At 47.6% G+C, this 16,677-nt stretch overlaps 4 protein-coding genes across 4 annotated transcripts; 2 read left to right on the top strand and 2 right to left on the bottom strand.

Moving 5' to 3' along the window:
• Positions 1-3,784: 3,784 nt before the first annotated feature.
• Positions 3,785-4,372, top strand: EURHEDRAFT_468329 (uncharacterized protein; the record flags this gene model as incomplete). The annotated part of the gene is made up of 1 exon (XM_040785250.1): positions 3,785-4,372. The coding sequence occupies one exon, from the start codon at positions 3,785-3,787 to the stop codon at positions 4,370-4,372; it is 588 nt and encodes a 195-aa protein (XP_040633649.1).
• An 899-nt stretch (positions 4,373-5,271) lies between these two features.
• EURHEDRAFT_489962 (fungal specific transcription factor domain-containing protein) lies at positions 5,272-7,058 on the bottom strand. The gene is made up of 4 exons (XM_040785631.1): positions 6,825-7,058; positions 6,450-6,739; positions 5,932-6,381; positions 5,272-5,867 (listed from the first exon to the last, which is right to left on the bottom strand). Exons 1-4 carry the CDS (start codon positions 7,033-7,035, stop codon positions 5,400-5,402), a joined length of 1,419 nt encoding a protein of 472 aa, XP_040633648.1. The 5' UTR covers positions 7,036-7,058; the 3' UTR covers positions 5,272-5,399.
• Positions 7,059-8,872: 1,814 nt separating this feature from the next.
• EURHEDRAFT_468325 (ABC-2 type transporter) lies at positions 8,873-13,472 on the top strand (the record flags this gene model as incomplete). Its single annotated transcript, XM_040785249.1, has 6 exons — positions 8,873-9,838; positions 9,907-11,448; positions 11,497-12,432; positions 12,510-12,719; positions 12,774-13,003; positions 13,064-13,472. 6 exons carry the CDS (start codon positions 8,873-8,875, stop codon positions 13,470-13,472), a joined length of 4,293 nt encoding a protein of 1,430 aa, XP_040633647.1.
• Positions 13,473-14,393: 921 nt separating this feature from the next.
• On the bottom strand, positions 14,394-16,215 carry EURHEDRAFT_417936 (CCCH zinc finger DNA binding protein). The gene is made up of 5 exons (XM_040783312.1): positions 16,027-16,215; positions 15,821-15,964; positions 15,710-15,757; positions 15,351-15,648; positions 14,394-15,256 (listed from the first exon to the last, which is right to left on the bottom strand). The coding sequence occupies exons 1-5, from the start codon at positions 16,105-16,107 to the stop codon at positions 14,535-14,537; spliced, it is 1,293 nt and encodes a 430-aa protein (XP_040633646.1). The 5' UTR covers positions 16,108-16,215; the 3' UTR covers positions 14,394-14,534.
• Positions 16,216-16,677: the final 462 nt, after the last annotated feature.

The raw sequence follows: 16,677 nt of genomic DNA, 5'->3' as shown, positions 1-16,677 counted from the left end.
AATACCATCCATATATTGGATGTGTACATGGAACAGCAGACTTTCTTCAAAAACATCATTACAGCTCGGTTAAAGGCCATACTTCAATTGATATTGACTTCCTAGAGCAGTTGTTCAATGATTCGATCCTGCCATCTCAGGAAGAGTGCGCTGTTATTGAGCCACTAACATCTCGTCGAAAGTATTGTGGTATGTGGTCTTTTAACTGTTTGGAAACTGCTTGCGTAGTACTTATGAAATACTTAGATTTTGACCATATTCAAGGACCTGGCAGATTAGAACATCTCAAATGTGATGTCACTTTTACTGCACTGGTACCAGTTGATCCTCAAGATTGTCCTTATGTTGTCTTCACATCTCAGGGAATCCATAAACATCCTCCTCCTCCTCCACATAAGCCACCAGAGCTTATTCTAAGAGGGGTTCAGAACATAATTAGGCAGATGAGAAACCCAAGCCTAACTCGAGGTATATGTTAAATGATTCTTAACCACCATTAAACTGGTTACTAACCAGTTAATAGCTCAATTTCTGCGAAGTCCAGAACTAGAGGCTTTTTGTTCTCAGTATAATGCCTCTACACCTGCGGAAATACACACATCTTTTTCAAATCTAGATCGCATCTCTGCTATCATACAGAAACAACGACTGCTGTCATACCCAGCTGGTCAGGGCTACAATGGGGTCTTGTATATATATAATACAAATCCATTTATCAGGGTAAGTGCTTGCGAACCAGTTGTAAACTAGTTACTAACTCATTATAGGAATACATTCAAGAGAAGTATTTTGATAGTGAGGGTATAATGATTCTGTGTGCTTTTAAAGAGCAAATCCAGCTCTTGAGTCAATTATCTTCTTTTGAAGTTGACATGTCATACAAACGAATTCGAGAAAAAGAGATAAATGAAGTTGTATTTGCAACTTATCTTCATGAACATGGAAAAAGTAGGTATCCAATAATCAATTACTAGCTAACTAGTTACTTACTAGTTGTAATAGTCATCACCCTTTTCCGAGTTTTCACAAATCAGGAAACAACTGAGGGCTATTATCTCCTGTTTAAGAGAGTATTCTCTCTTATTCAAAAGGTCACTGGAGATGCTATTAAGTTTAGTTCTATACATTCCACTGGAATATATGGTATTGTTGTGGACATGGATACTAAACAGTATACTGGTAAGTAACTAGGTAACTAGTTACAAAGCATTTGCAAAGTACTCACTAACTGCGTAGGCCTTGGGCGCTTCCTTCAAGAAATTGATCCTCTCCGCCGACCGATACTCTGGCAATTAAAGGGAATAATTATTTTTTGCCGTGTTCATTTTTTTCGAACTATCACTGAAGCAGTGGGGAATAATAATAGAGGGTCAGGAATATGGAATCGAATGGCAGCTCTGATTGACTGCAAGTCTGAAGATGATTATGATCAGTTGTGTGATTTATTGATCAGTAAGTATTCCCCAACTGGTTTCAAACCAGTTAACAACCAGTCACTAACTGCCTTAGTTCATGAAGAGCCAAAGGTACAGGCTTGGGCAGAGCATAAGAGGCAACCAATTATTAAAGCTGGCCTTAATAAAAGCTGCTCTAATATTCCTGCCTCTATCTATGATTCAATTCGGAATCATACTAATTCAGCTGAACAATCTCATCACAAGGCTAATGCAGCAGGAAAGCGATTGACATTAGTAGCAGCAATCCAAAAGTAAGTAGTTGAGAACTAGTTTACAACCAGTTGAAGACTACATCTTGAGTGGTTGCTAATGATTTCTAGTTCTGCAAAACTTGATAAACATGATGTTCTTCAATATATAAATCGGACTCGCTTTGGGATTCACCATTCATATCGAACAGCAAATATGGAAGTTAATTATTTACGACACATGGCACGGGAAGGTAATATATATATATATCCACCATTTATGATGGCAATCTTTGCTAATGACTTGGAAATTGCCTAGAATCTCAAAAGCGTCGTCGCTCATCCTCAGCTCATTTATCAATGGACTCTCAACAAGAACCACAACCTCAAAGATTTCGATCCCAATCACGGGTTTCAGGGTACGCATTTTCTAATCAATCGATAACCAGTTACTAACCAGTTACAAACTAGTTCTGCCTCATCCACTTCACAAAGCCTTCGTCGGATCTCCTCGCAGAATATATTGAATATTGAGCAACAACGGCAAGCTTTAGAGCTCCGTGAGTTTGAGCTTCAATTGAAGGATAAAGAGGAAGAAATACGAGAGAAACAGCTCCAAAACCAGGCAAAACAACTTCTAAATGAAGAAAAAGAGTTGGAACTTATGGAACGGCGAGCAAAACTACAGCAAATAGATAATGATATCTAATGGTCAGGAATCTGTAAAACTCAGATGCCGGGTAATTAAAACATGGTATTGTAAGTGCCGGAAGCCGCTAAATGAGTCATGTGACTTACTAGCGCGGCACCGCACCTCTAGAACGATGCCACCCGACCTGTAACCTGCAAAAGGTCGAATATTTTCTGTTCAATGATCCAGGGATCATCATCATTGAGGTACAGTGGAAGATCCATGGTGAGATACTAAATCTCTGTGAAAGTCTATGGATGAAAAAGACCCTAAATTTTTTAAAAATGTATAACGTTAACTAGTTAACTATTTATGTATAGTTAGGCAAGGTTGATTTTGCGAGCGGGGTTTCTCTTCAGCCCGTTCGCCGTTGTTTCGGGGCAGCGGTGATCATGCTCTCACTACGCCATCTACATAAGGGAGCCAAAATCACGTCTTTTTCAATCCTCAAGGATCTAAGGCTGTTTTGCATCCCAGGTAGTCTGTCGCAAATGCATGCTTAGGCTGCTTCCAGGGGGTCTATAACAGTCTCATTGACCCTCTCACTCTCTCATTAAACAACATTAAACGGTGAATTCGAGTTCGATCTAACTAAACTAACACTCTACTAGTTACTAGTACTCTCACTATGGTACTGTTCAAGAACAGTCTCGTTGTGCTCGCTCTTGCGGTCACATCTGCTCTAGCCTACCCACTGGTTGAGTGAGAAGCAGTATGCTCTGTACATTTCCTATGCCACATTTGCCAGTTACCTGACCTTTTTCCATTTAGACCTGGAAGTGCAAGAGTAGCGGAAAAATCCTTAGCTACAAACAAGCCAGTGCAGAGAGCAATCTTCACTCTGCACCTCTCTCCGACGGCCGTATCGGCAGCAGTTACCCCTACTGGTTCACAAATGGCTACGACAAAAAGGGCGACGGTTCACTGAAAAAAGACATTAAGAAACCCCTAATCAAGTTCGGCAACGTGGAGTGTGACAAGTTCCCGGCACACCACCCGGCCAAGGGGGGGGGGGGGCCAACCACAATCTCAACCCCAAGAACTAGCCTATATGAGCGCCAAAGGAGCCGCCCAGCCGGCTGATACCCAGTTGGAAAACACACTCACTCGCCGCTCGGAACCACAGATAATCGAGATGAAATCATTCGTACACTTCGTAATGAAGTTGATACTTTCCGCTAGGCTAGACAGCCTAAGCGTACATCGTCCGGAGGTGATAGTTAACTCATTGAGCGACTATCGGAACTGTTTGAACGATCAGATAATCGATTAGCGATTGAGCATGAAGAAAAGAGAATTCAACTAGAAGAGCAACGAATTCAACGAGAAAAGCAGGAAATCCGAGACGAAGAATGGAAACTCCATGCTTGCAAAAACTCACTGGCGAGATACCCGACGCCTGCAGGGCCGGGAAAACTACTCTGAATAGAGAAAGAACCTTCTGTTTGATGCTGACTATAGATGCCCGAAATATCTTACTTCGCCCCAACGACATCCCTAAAGACATTTCACTGCAGTTAGCTCGCTATACCACGCCCAAGCGGCTACTGCATACCCGGATTTTAGACCGTTTGACCCTTGACATCCTTCAACAAGCCCATACGGACCATACCCAACACCCGAGCGAGATCCTATCGCATTTAGATACCGTTTATGGCGTCTCTCTCGCGGAAGAACGCCTACTTCTCGTTAAAATGCTCATGAATTTGAGACCGAACGGCAATGCTGTCGCGATGATGAGACAATGGCAGCGTTTAACCACTGAGATAGAGCGGAAAAAGTATTATTTCTCAGAGCCGTGTCATGACATAGGCATCATCTTTCTGGGTGACTTTCAACGCTCATTCATTTGTACTCAGTTAGATAGTCTCTTTCCCAGCTCCAAACGCGGTCGCTTTCATGAGATAGACATGGATGATATATCGATCAAATTGAGAGCCGTACACCACCTCCACCACACACCTACCGTCAGCTCTCATACACCATCTATCGACAGGATATTGGAACCCCATTCATCCCACTTCTGGTCTAGCTAATCGTGGACCACACAAGGGGGAACTATTCCAATAAACCTCTCCGGCACTACCACTTCTGGCAGATCATCACCCGCCAGGCAATCATCTCTGTGTTCTCACTGCAAGCGAGGCTATCATTCACTGGATGACTGTTGGACCCTTCATCCGGAGAAACGACAACCGAGACCCAAGTCACCCAACAACCTTAATTCAACATGCTGCAACTCGAATCAGACTACGAAGGAAACCAGATGGCTTTGCCAACCTAGTTCGATCAACCACCAGCACGCGCGATTAGGTATTAGACACTAGAGCTACCTAGACAATCTCTGATTACCGATCAGCGTTTGCCAATTACATGCCGTTGACCGTCCAAACCACAGTCGGAATACTTTGTGTTCGCTGCTGTCAGGTAGAAGGTATTGGGACTATTCATCTACCAATAGGAGAGCATATGGTAGGGCTGAAAAACGTCCGATATGTGCCCGCTTTGAGTACTCGCCTGCTATCATTCAATCAGCTAGAAAATCAAGGATTCCTCATTCAACTCACCAATGATAAACCATATATATTCCGAATTACCAGCCCTGACGTCGCTACATTCTTTATTTCCTGAACGGTAGAGGATGGCATGTTTAACCATTTAGAGGAAGAGGGGAGTGTAGCGTACGCAGTAAATGACGCCAAAGAATCAGCCGAGAATACATCATGTAATTTGACACCAAAGAGGCCCCCACCAGCGCCTATTGAGCATTGGCATCATCGCCTATCACATATGAATCAGCATGACCTCCAGTATCTCCACCGGATCGGTCGAATCAATATTCAGGGCAAGAAGCTTCTGCCCACCTGCGATTTCTGCCGCCAGGCAAAGAACACCCGAAAAATAGGCAACGGATCTACTCCTCGTGCAACCTAACCTGGTCGACGTCTTCATGTTGATATATTTGGCGGCGGACTAAATGGCTTCGTTGAGGAAGGCTCCGCCTTTCTCTCTCCTTCTTCATGCTAGAACTCCGATAGAAGTCTACCATACCTAGCTGTACAATTATGAATGCATACCACCAGCTCCTGCGTTCACGTACTTCAATGCTCGCGCGAAAGGCACGAAATCATTCTCTTCCAGAGCGACCATCTCAACACTCCGAGTAACACGCTCTAGCAGCTCCATATCTTCAGCCATCGTACCAGGCGTTGGAGAATCAATGACACTGGTAGCCAAGTAGGCATACGCTACGTAAGCCCGATGGGTACCAAGAATAGAGGACAGAGCCTCCGGCTTGGGTAGGTTAGCCCCATGCAGCATGTAATGGATGAGGCCGAGAATTTGACGCGATGCCTTCCTTGCCAGGTCCGTCTGGGGAATGTTTGCATCCAACGATAAAGACTTCGGCGAATCAGAGCCGAGAGTTACTTTACGGAGCATGAAAATAATGCAGGTGTATCCCGTGAGGGCAAGGTCAGTAAGTATCCACGTGTAGACTTCGTCGTGTCTGAAACTTCGGATCCAATCTTCCTAAACTAATGTCAGCCGGTACGTACGGAAGGATCGAAAGAAAGGATTGTAAGGTAGGACAGACAATTCCCCATTCCTCCATCAAATCTTCAATTTCCTGGCAAAGGGGTTCGATCGCTTCCAACGCTACCGAACCGGTTTCTAGTTTATCAAACATCTGAAAGAACGCGATGAGAACAAAGGTCAGTCGGCTGCTCACTATAAATTTCATTGTAGGAACCGCTGCTTCCTTGTCTGGAAAAGTGTCAAGTGTAAGCCAAGGTAGATTCACTCGCCAGCCAGCGAGATCTAAAGAGAATGCGGCAGGTTTGTTGTAAATAAGGCGATAGAACAGATCCATCTGGATCAACTCCCACATGCCTTTGCGGTCGTCATCTGGATTAGCGGAGCCGACTGTCAAGAGATTATGCTTGTCATCTAAGCTGTGCATCTGCAAGCCTTGCGCATATTCACATGCCAATTTATGCATTTCCCAACTCAAATCAAAATCAAAGCATTCGGCTGAAGTCCGTGTCTGTGCAGGTACTCAGTTAGATGCTCCCTTAACCTTCCTCTAGAAATGCCAAAGGATTCTCATCATACCATGTAGATAGCAGCAATAAAATCCGTCACAGTTCCGGTCGCCTCCCTTTGCCAAATGTGTATTGTACGTAGGCAGCATATATACAACTGTCTGGCGTATTTTTTGTCAGGGCTACCGTAAGATCTCTTCCCAGGGAGAAAACAGCCGTGGTAAAGGATGGCGTAGTAAACAAGGAGCATGCAGGCATCCAGTTTGATATGTCGCATGTGGAGCAAGTCCGGGATCATTTCAATGAGCTTTCTATCCACCAGGCTTAAGAATAACTCGGCGGGCATGTAGGTAAAGTAATCTGACTCTGCAGTGAGCCACAAGTCACAGATATTCCAGCATGGCCCCGTGTGTATCATGCATCTGGACTCAATATTGTCACTCACTGTGTATCCATGTTCTCGCCAGTCCTGGTGGGATCGAAATCCCTTCCGTTACGAAGACGTCCATGTTCGTATTATGAAATCCCTTGAGTTCCTGAATTCGGGCAACAGCTTCGCTTAGAATAGAACCCACGTCGAGATTCCCAGGGGCCACAAGTATTGGGCTGGCCGAATTCGGTTGCAGACTGGGCAAGCTTGGGTTATCACTACTCATTGGTACAGGGTCCGCGATACACGAGGATCCGACCGTAGAAGGAACCCATGTTTCGCAGGCCTTTGAACTCAAAGAAGGCCCAGATGCTTCGGTGGTAGGTGTCGCTGCCACCTCGCGGGCTCGTCGTGAGGGGGAAGAACTCGCGGGAAAACTATTTGCAGTTAATTGTTCCTCGACACGTTGTAACCGTTCAAGGACCATATCCAGGGCCCCATTGCCGGCCCTAGCAGCCATTATAGATCATAATAGATTAGCATGAGTCTAAACAGGGTCTAGCTAGGCGCGGTAAGATCATACGGAGGATCGACAAACGCTTCGTTGCGTCGTCTTCTGCTTTGTCTCTGGGGGTAATGGCAAACAATATTATTGCTTTTACATTGCTGGCAGACTGGTGCTGAACGGCTGCATCGGATCTAGTTTACAATTAATGACCATAGTCCGCGACATCGCCTAATTTATCAGAGAAACGCGTACCTTCTTCTGCCGACAACTTGTGCACTTGAAACGACATGGTCATAGTCAGCAGCCATTCAAACACCCTAGTGTATACCGCTACAGTCCAGGTGTCGTGGCCCCCGAGGGCAAAGATGGAGAAACAGGAAGGGCTGCTTACAGCAAGGCCGTTTACTATCATGATGAGTCGTAACGGAGCTTGGGGCGTTTCGAAACTCCGGGGTGCCGCACAAAAAAATATCTGCGACCAGTGCCAACCCCAACAGAAAGGTGAAATAGAAGGATTGACGAGAAAGCAAAATGACGGCGGAGGATTGTATATTACAAGTAACATGCCAAGGGATGTCCCGCACAAGGAGGCTAAGAGTCCAAACATCTACAAAAGCAACAACAGACGACTAGATTCTATAGGTCGACCTGGCTTGACGTGTTTTAAGACCTTTATTCCCAGAAAAACCTAGGTTTCGCAGAGGTAAATCCTTATCTTTGCCAAAAGCAGGACGACATTCAGTTTTTAGGGATTCTGCCAAGTACTAAGAATGAATGCAGAAGTCTAGGCCACAATCCAACGCCTGTCTCGTTCCATCCTCTTCGGCATCTTTCGGAGGCTCGCTATGTCCGAACGAGCGGCCCAAGGGTGTTATGAATCGCTCCAGAAGGGTTAAAATGAACAAATGTTACCATCATTGGTTTTGTATTGTAGTTGCGCGGAGGTTGCCTTCGAGCTGAACCTCTGTACAGGAACTCAAGTCAACTGTAGAGCTAGCTACCAGTGACCCGTCGTCCATTCCCGGTCCATAGCATCCAAGCTGTAGGTCGGATAATAGTTGTCTTCTTCCAACAAATTGATTTGCTGTAAGCTACAGGGTCTACCATTATCTAGGACGATGCCGTTGAATACCCACGGCAAATAGGAGACTTGTATATCACCTCTGATGCCGGAGCTTCGCACTCTCCGAACGCCCTTGCAGGGCGGAAAGTCCGTGATTCCGGAAGTGCGAACAATGACCTGCGCATTGCAGGGTCTCCCTGAAAAAAATTATCTGTTGTAGGCCGACACATGTCTATAAAAGAAGCCAGAAAATCCAGTGGGGCCTGCACCTCCCTCCTTAATACCATCGCCTCCAGTTCACGATTCAAGCGCCGATTTTTAAAAGCCCTGCTCTTCCTACACTGTGGGATTGCGGAAGCGGCGTCTTGTGTTATTATAATTTGCCTTGTTAGGGTTTTTTTTTTCCCTTTTCTTTTGTGGCTACCAGTCATCAACCGCTCACATCTCCCTTGGCTGGCCATATCATTCACAGCCACCAGAATGCGGCCCCCAACTGTACCCGGTCAGGAACTTGTACACGGTGTTTCCCGCCTACCTGAAAACCATTCCTATATGGAGAGCACCGACGGTGAATCCAAAGTCGTAGGGCAAGTGGATGATCAAATCAATGAACTTGCCCGACGTGTCACCTCAATGTCGGTTGCAGGGGGCGGACACATCCTACCTAAGCCTACGGACGACGTGCTCGACCCCAATAGCCGCGACTTTGATACCAAGAAGTGGTTGAGGACCTTCTATAATAATCAAACGGCAGCACTCAACGGAAGGCCACCCAACTCAGCAGGCCTCGCTTTCAAAGACCTCAACGTCTTCGGCCAAAAGGCCGTAGCGGAACACCAAAAGACCGTTGAAGACTTCGTATACGGCCCCTTGGATATCATCCGCCGTCTTTTCGGGTCGACGAAGCGACAACGCGTGGATATTTTGCAAAATCTAGAAGGTGTCATGGAGAGTGGTGAGATGCTCTGCGTCCTGGGTCCTCCAGGATCTGGGTGTTCTACTCTTCTGAAGACTATTGCCGGTGAAACGTACGGCTTCCAGGTCGCCGATAGCAGTACATTGAACTATCAAGGCCTCGGGAAAACAGACATCGAAAAGGCCTTTAAGGGGGAAGCTATCTATACCGCTGAAGTTGACTACCACTTCCCCAAACTCACCGTTGGTGAGACGCTTTATTTTGCTGCTCGAGCTCGATGCCCGCAAAAATTGGCGGACTATAAACACGAATATGCAGAACACCTCCATGACGTGGTCATGGCAATGCTGGGTATTTCGCACACCAAGAATACTCTTGTTGGAGACGACTTCATCCGGGGCGTCAGTGGTGGTGAGCGCAAGCGTGTGAGCATTGCGGAAGCTATCCTTAGCTATTCACCGTGGCAATGCTGGGATAATAGTACCCGAGGTCTGGATTCGGCCAACGCGGTCTCGTTTTGTCGCACACTACGGCTTCAGTCGGAGACCTTTGGCAGCAGTGTATGTGTAGCCATCTATCAAGCTCCACAGGAGGCGTATGATGTGAGTCAAACCGGAACAGACACTTTTATATCGTGTCGGTGCTAAATAGTGCTGACTTCTAATTCTAGCTATTTGACAAAGTCATTGTCCTTTACCAAGGTCGACAGATTTTCTTCGGCAAGACTTCAGAAGCCAAGGCATATTTTGAAGGCTTAGGTTTTGAGTGCCCAGCGCAGCAGACCACGCCTGATTTTTTGACCTCTATGACAAGCCCTTCTGAGAGAATTGTTAAGGCTGACTGGGAAGGCAAAACACCTCCTCGCAGCCCAGAGGAATTCGCACGTGCATGGCGCGAAAGCCAACACCGTCAATCCCTCATTAACGAGATTAAATCATTCGAGACACGATTTCCCATCAACGGGAGTCAATCCGAGCAATTCCATGTTTCAAGGACAGCACAGAAATCCAAGTCACTGCGCGCTACCTCTCCATTCACGCTTTCTTTGGCCGGCCAGTTTCTCTTGAATCTCTGGAGGAGCTACAGACTCTTGATCGCCGATCCTTGGTTTTGGATAACCTTACTCCTGGCTAATTTCTTCGAATCTCTTGTCGTTGCCAGTATCTTTTACAACATGCCCCTAGACAGCTCCAGCATCTTTCGTCGAAACCTTCTGATCTTCTATACCCTCATGATCAATGTCTGGACTGCAGCCCTAGAGGTCCTAACTCTCTACTCCAAGAGAAAGATCGTCGAAAAACACGCTCGGTACGCACTTTACCATCCCAGTATGGAATCTTTGGCATCTATTGCGATGGATATCCCGTTTAAACTCGTCAACGCGCTTTTTATCAACGTTACTCTCTATTTTATGTGCAATCTTCGTCGTGAGCTTGGACCCTTCTTCTTCTTCTACCTGCTTGCTTTTACCGTCACAATTACTATGTCTATGTTCTTCCGGTTCCTTGCTTCAGTTACGAAAACCGTCTCCCAAGCTCTCGCACCATGTGCGATCGTCATCCTCGCTCTTATGTTATACGGCGGCTTCATCATTCCCCAAGCCTACCTGGATGACTGGATTGGCTGGCTACGGTGGATAAACCCTTTGTTTTACGTGCAGGAGAGCCTTTCACTCAGTGAGTTTGTTGGGCGTAGGTTTCCCTGCGTAGAATTTGTGCCCAGTGGCCCCGGCTACTCGGCAGATTCGATTCCACCTTTGGGCCAGGTTTGTTCCGTTGAGGGGTCTAATGCCGGCGAGGGTTTCGTTGACGGCAGCGCACATCTGCGCGTGGTGTACGGATTTGCCAACGGTCACCGTTGGCGAAACTTCGGCATTCTCATTGGTCTCACCATCTTTTTCCTTGTGGTCCACTTGATAGCGGTGGAATTGATCTCACCGGAGCGCTCGAAGGGTGAGATTCTCGTCTTCCCCCGCCAGGTGCTCAAGAAATATTACAAGGGCAACGATGATGAGGAGAAGATACGTTCTGTGCCGGGAGCCAAGTCCCAAGAGCGACACATTCAAAAGAATGAGGTTCAGGGCATCGAGAAACAAACGTCGATATTCAATTGGCAAGACGTTTGCTACACCATTCAGATAAAAAAAGAGACTCGGAAAATTCTGGATCATGTGGATGGGTGGGTGAAACCAGGCACGTTGACGGCATTAATGGTAAGCTTTTTCCCCTTGGAGTTGAGTTGATTACCCTAACATCTTTAGGGAGTCTCGGGGGCTGGAAAGACGACACTTCTGGACGTCTTGGCTAGTCGCGTAACAATGGGCGTCATTTCAGGACGAATGCTGGTTGATGGCCAGTCTCGAGACTCTTCTTTTCAACGCAAGACCGGATACGTTACTCAGCAAGATTTGAATCTTCACACATCAACAGTGCGGGAAGCCCTACAATTCAGCGCGCTGCTGCGGCAGCCAGCTCGGTATAGCCGCCAGGAGAAGCTCGATTACGTGAACGACGTGATCAGGTTGGTCAACCTCGATGACTGTGCAGATGCTGTTGTCGGATGTACAGGCGAGGGTTTGAATGTCGAACAAAGGAAACGCTTAACTATAGGTGTTGAGTTGGCAGCGCGTCCAGAACTCTTGCTATTCCTCGATGAACCAACTTCTGGTCTCGATAGCCAGACATCCTGGGCCATCTGCGACCTGATGGAGAAGTTGACGAGGAATGGCCAAGCAATTCTCTGTACGATCCACCAGCCATCAGCGGCACTTTTTCAGCGATTCGACCGCTTGCTTCTGCTGGCAAAGGGTGGACGCACGGTGTACTTTGGGGAGGTGGGTAACGAGTCATCAACACTCATTGACTACTTCGTCCGTAACGGAGCTCCGCATTTCAGGCCCGGGACGAACCCGGCGGAATACATGCTCGAGGTCGTTGGAGCCACTTCAAAGCATGGGAGCAACATCGACTGGCCGACTGTTTGGCGCGCAAGTCCCGAATATCAGGATGTACGTCGCGAGCTTGACCAGCTGTCTCGTCAGGGCGAAGGCGGGTCTGCGGATCCCGATCCTGCAGCCTTGGTAGAATTTGCTGCGAGCTTTCTTACTCAGCTAGCCCTGGTTACGAAGCGTGTCTTTCAGCAATACTGGAGAACCCCAAGTTATATCTTCTCCAAGACTGTTCTGAGCGCTGGCTCGGTACGTACCACTCCTCTCCCCGCAGAATGTCTCACGACTCACAATCTGCACAGGCCTTGTTCATCGGGCTGTCACAGGTCAATGGAGAAGTCACACAGCGTGGTCTATTCAATCAGATGTTAGCGGCATACATCTTCCTTTTTATTTTCAGTCAGGTCGTCGAACAAATCCTGCCTATGTTCGTCTCTCAGCGCACCCTTTACGAGGCCCGGGAGAGACCCGCTAAAGCTTACTCGTGGGTCGCCTTTCTTGCTGGAAATATCATCGTTGAGTTGGCGTGGAACTCGGTGAGACTCAACCCCTAGGGCACCTTGCTATGATTACGCTGACTATGGTGCTAGCTTATGGCGATTTGCTCTTTCCTTTTCTATTACTTTCCTATGGGTCTCTATCGTAATGCAGAGTGGACGGATGCTGTCCATTCGCGTGGCATCACTACTTGTCTACACCTCTGGATATTCTTCGCTTTCACCAGTACATTTGCTAACATGCTCATTGCTGGCATTGAGACGGAGCAAGTCGCCGGTGGATTCCTGAATTTCTTCTTCAACATCATGTTCGCTTTTGCGGGGTATGTACCACTCAGGCTGATCCATTCTTCGTTCGGAATGTCCTAACAGTGTCATGTCAGTGTTCTTGCCAGACCTGATGAACTTCCAGGGTTCTGGATATTTATGTATCGCGTCAACCCTTTCACCTACGTAATGGAAAGCTTCGTCGGCACATCTCTCGCCAATGCCCCTGTTACCTGCAAGGCCAGCGAATTCGTCCAATTTGAGGCACCAAGCGGAATGACTTGTGGAGAGTACGTCGAACAATACATCGCGGAGAATGGAGGGTATCTTCTCAACAACAGCACCAGCAGCTGCAGTTTCTGTGGCATGGCCAACACCAACTCCTTTCTGTCTGATATGGACTTCAACTTCGACAATAGGTGGCGCGATTTCGGGTTTATGTGGGTATTCTGCATCTTCAACGTCGCTTCTGCAGTTGGTCTGTACTGGCTCATGCGTGTTCCCAAGCGAAAGGCCCGGGAGTGAAAGCAGCCGAGCAGGCAAACAAACCATCTCTACCGGATGTCCGTAAGTTAGTTAGTTATCCGGTTTGTTTAGTAAGACGGAAGTCCCGCAAGAGGGTCCGTCGGGGAATTTATACAGTACACAGGTCACGGGTCACTTCAGAGAAGCCTTGCGCAAGCTGGGCCTACAGGCAGGTTACAGGTCGAGTGGCACCGTTTCTGGGGTGAGACGCCGCGCTTGACCTCGCCAGGCCCATGGACCACCGATCGTGAGCATGCCCATACCCGTCCGTGGGCGGGCTTTGGGCATCTCTTCACGGCCCGTGGGTTGGCCTGTGGGTTAGACCTAGCTCCTTTCTTTGCTTGCTCATCTGTCTGCTCGTTCCTGCAATGCCGGCATGAACAGGGATTCAACAAACGTGCACCTGTCTGGGTGGAATTGCCAGGGACCGCGTGGGCCGGCTGGGCCAGGCATTTGCAGCTTCTTGGAAGGCCAGGGTGGTGTGCTGGCTGGAGGCTCTGCGGAGTTCCTGTAGCTGGCGTGCCACTTCCTGGTAATCAAGGAAGACGTATGGGTGCTGTGTGAAAGGGGCCTGGATGCTGTTCGAGGCGACCTTTAGCCCTTCAAACGCCGCGGTGGCCTCCGCATCAAAGACTTCATGCTTAGGAAGGCAGAGATGGCCGCGGACAAATTCTTGCTTCTCTGCGCTCCAATATCCAGACCATCCAGCGCCACCCGTCGGTTTCGAGCCTGATGATGTTTCAGCGGCGATGGCTGGATCCCGCACACGAATTTGTTTCGGTGCTGCCCCCGGAGAACGCTCCGATCCCAGGCCTCCCGGTTCACGCCGGCTCTCGCTATCCCACCATCTTGCTCGAGCTTCGTTGCATCAGAAAATAAGAGAAATACAGATAAAATGTTTTAAAACAAGAATATAACGATGTCGCCATCCTTCCCGATGCCATCTGATCCTAACATACGTTATTGATGAAATGAAGTATTCCACGAACAATGAGGGCAGCATCAAGGCTATCAAATATCAACTAAATACAAATGTGCAAGAAATGAATGACCAGATAGCAATTAAATCATGCTAACAATATTTGTATCAACACCGTGCATGCTGTCAGGGAACCTGCAGCCATAACCTGAGCAATTCTCCCGCGGGCAGCGGTGCCCGCAGGTGCAATTCACTTCCCTACAAAAGAGGCCATTCGGGCAAATAGATAGTCTCGCAATATGTGTCAGATCAGTTAGCTCGCGAGGACTGAGTGATGGGCCATGTTTGTGCGTACAGTCATCACCATAAGTGCATGACCCAACGAGATGAAACCGGTTGCATAATTTTCTGCCTTTCAGCTCGTCGACGTTGTCCCTGGAAGAGTATCGCACGTGACGGTCAACCCGCTGGCCTCTGGCGTTTACACATATTGATAAACCTGGTTTTGTCGGTCCCATTGCAGCAGGAACTACCGTTGGTGATGGTTGTAGTAGAGGCGCTGCTTTGGCTGCTGATGCATAGTTTGGGGTGGGTGTTCTTGGAGGTGTGATGACTGTATTTGTGGAACAGGGAGACACTTTCCTGGCTGTCCTCAGTTTGGCCGACATGAATACTTCTTCAAATGAAGTAGATACAAAACTCTCCGCTAATTCCTTCATCTCACTGGCAAATGGTGGTCCCCTAACCAGTGAGATCCGTTCCGACCCTCGGTGTGGACCGAGAACACGAGCGTAACCATTGTCAGCCGAAGCACAGAAGATGATCCGTTGGCAGTGAACGTTCAAAATATCCTGCTCGAAATGCGCTGAAAACGTAAGGGTTAGCCCCGTGAACATCCACCACTCGAGGCATATCTGACGATAGATAAAAGAAAAAAAGCCATGCTACCAGGATCTCACCTCGTAATTTGAAATCTGTGCATTCTTTTCCTTTTCCTGCATCCGTAAAGTCGCACATTGCGTCCTCCTTATTGAAACCTTGAATGAACGACGTCAAGGTCTCATCGGCACGAAGCACGTTTGCGTCACGATAAGCCTTCGCCAGGCCTTCCACGTTGGCATACACAAGGATCCTACACCGGGTAGTTGGGCTTGCTTTGAGATCAATCTTTTGAATATGGGCTTCAACAGCTTGGATGAGAAGCCGCGCAGCCTCGTGGCCACCATTGTGGCCACCTTGTATGAATTTCTCAGGAAACTGGACAGGCGGAATTAGTAAAGCATGCCTGGCATAGGTTTATCATTTTGGAGTGACCTACGTTCATGCCATCTCCATCAACTAACACAGTAACGAAGCTCAATTTAGCCTGGGCCCATTAGTATAGGCAGGATCACCCTGAGTTGGTCAAGATCACAAGTGAACAACCCACCTGGTCATGGCACATATTGTCAATATCATTTTCGTACTTCTTGTTCTCTGCCTTGAATGACGCAATAAGTCTCTTTTTATCGTCGATATCATCTCTCTGTTTTCGCATTTCGCAGTAAAGGGTTTCAATGTGAGAAAAAAGGTCCTTTACAGCAAACATGTCAGTCAAAAGCCAGATACTTAGGAATGTCGGTGTAGTCACTGGACCTCGACAATCTTGTCCTTGCTATCTTCGATAGCACATGCCTGGTCATACCGCCTCTTCATATTCTCAATGTCGTACACCATCGTTGCGTCTCAACGAGCAATTTGAAGCATACGCAATAATCAAGAGTACATAGACCTTTCAAATTAGAACAAGCAAAAAAAGAGGGAGAGACGGATGGACTGGCGCCGCTTTAAAGGAAACAGGCACGACACTTCCTGCTGGCAGCGTATGCGAAGTAGTCTAATCAGCCTCGCCTGCTTTTCTCATTTGCATGGATCATTCGCTGTGCCGCAAAATGCATAGACTTAATGGTATCCAACGAATATCTTGTAGCGTATGCGCCTTGACTTGGCAAGGATCGAAAGCGATAAAATGGTAGGCTGTCCAGCTCTGTTTCTTGCCAATCAGCACGCTTTCAGCGTCTAGGACTACGAGGGCCCAATGTCCCATAACTAAACCAAAATTAGTTTTGGTGGCGCAGGCTACATATTTAGGATCGACAGACAACCTACTCGGCGCTTCGAAGTCAGCATGGCCAATCGTACGACTTGGATGTGGTCACCACATCCAAGTCCGCAAATTGCGGATGTTGGATACCCAACAAATATCCGCGCTAGCACGCGCTAGCACGCACTAGCATAAGATTCGCT

The sequence above is a fragment of the Aspergillus ruber genome (assembly GCF_000600275.1).
Source record: "Aspergillus ruber CBS 135680 unplaced genomic scaffold scaffold00078, whole genome shotgun sequence".
NCBI classification, from domain to species: domain Eukaryota; kingdom Fungi; phylum Ascomycota; class Eurotiomycetes; order Eurotiales; family Aspergillaceae; genus Aspergillus; species Aspergillus ruber.
The sequence above is the reverse complement of the archived record's forward strand: the minus strand, read 5'-3'. Positions and strand labels throughout refer to the sequence as shown.

Coding starts and splice junctions, on each gene's coding strand:
- EURHEDRAFT_417936 (XM_040783312.1), bottom strand. CDS start 16,107: ATGGTGTACGACATTGAGAATATGAAGAGGCGGTATGACCAGGCATGT. Junction 15,965..16,026: donor GCAAGGACAAGATTGTCGAG/GTCCAGTGACTA, acceptor TTTGCTGTAAAG/GACCTTTTTTCTCACATTGA. Junction 15,758..15,820: donor ACAATATGTGCCATGACCAG/GTGGGTTGTTCA, acceptor TAATGGGCCCAG/GCTAAATTGAGCTTCGTTAC.
- EURHEDRAFT_489962 (XM_040785631.1), bottom strand. CDS start 7,035: ATGAGTAGTGATAACCCAAGCTTGCCCAGTCTGCAACCGAATTCGGCC. Junction 6,740..6,824: donor GGCGAGAACATGGATACACA/GTGAGTGACAAT, acceptor CTGCAGAGTCAG/ATTACTTTACCTACATGCCC. Junction 5,868..5,931: donor TGATGGAGGAATGGGGAATT/GTCTGTCCTACC, acceptor ACATTAGTTTAG/GAAGATTGGATCCGAAGTTT.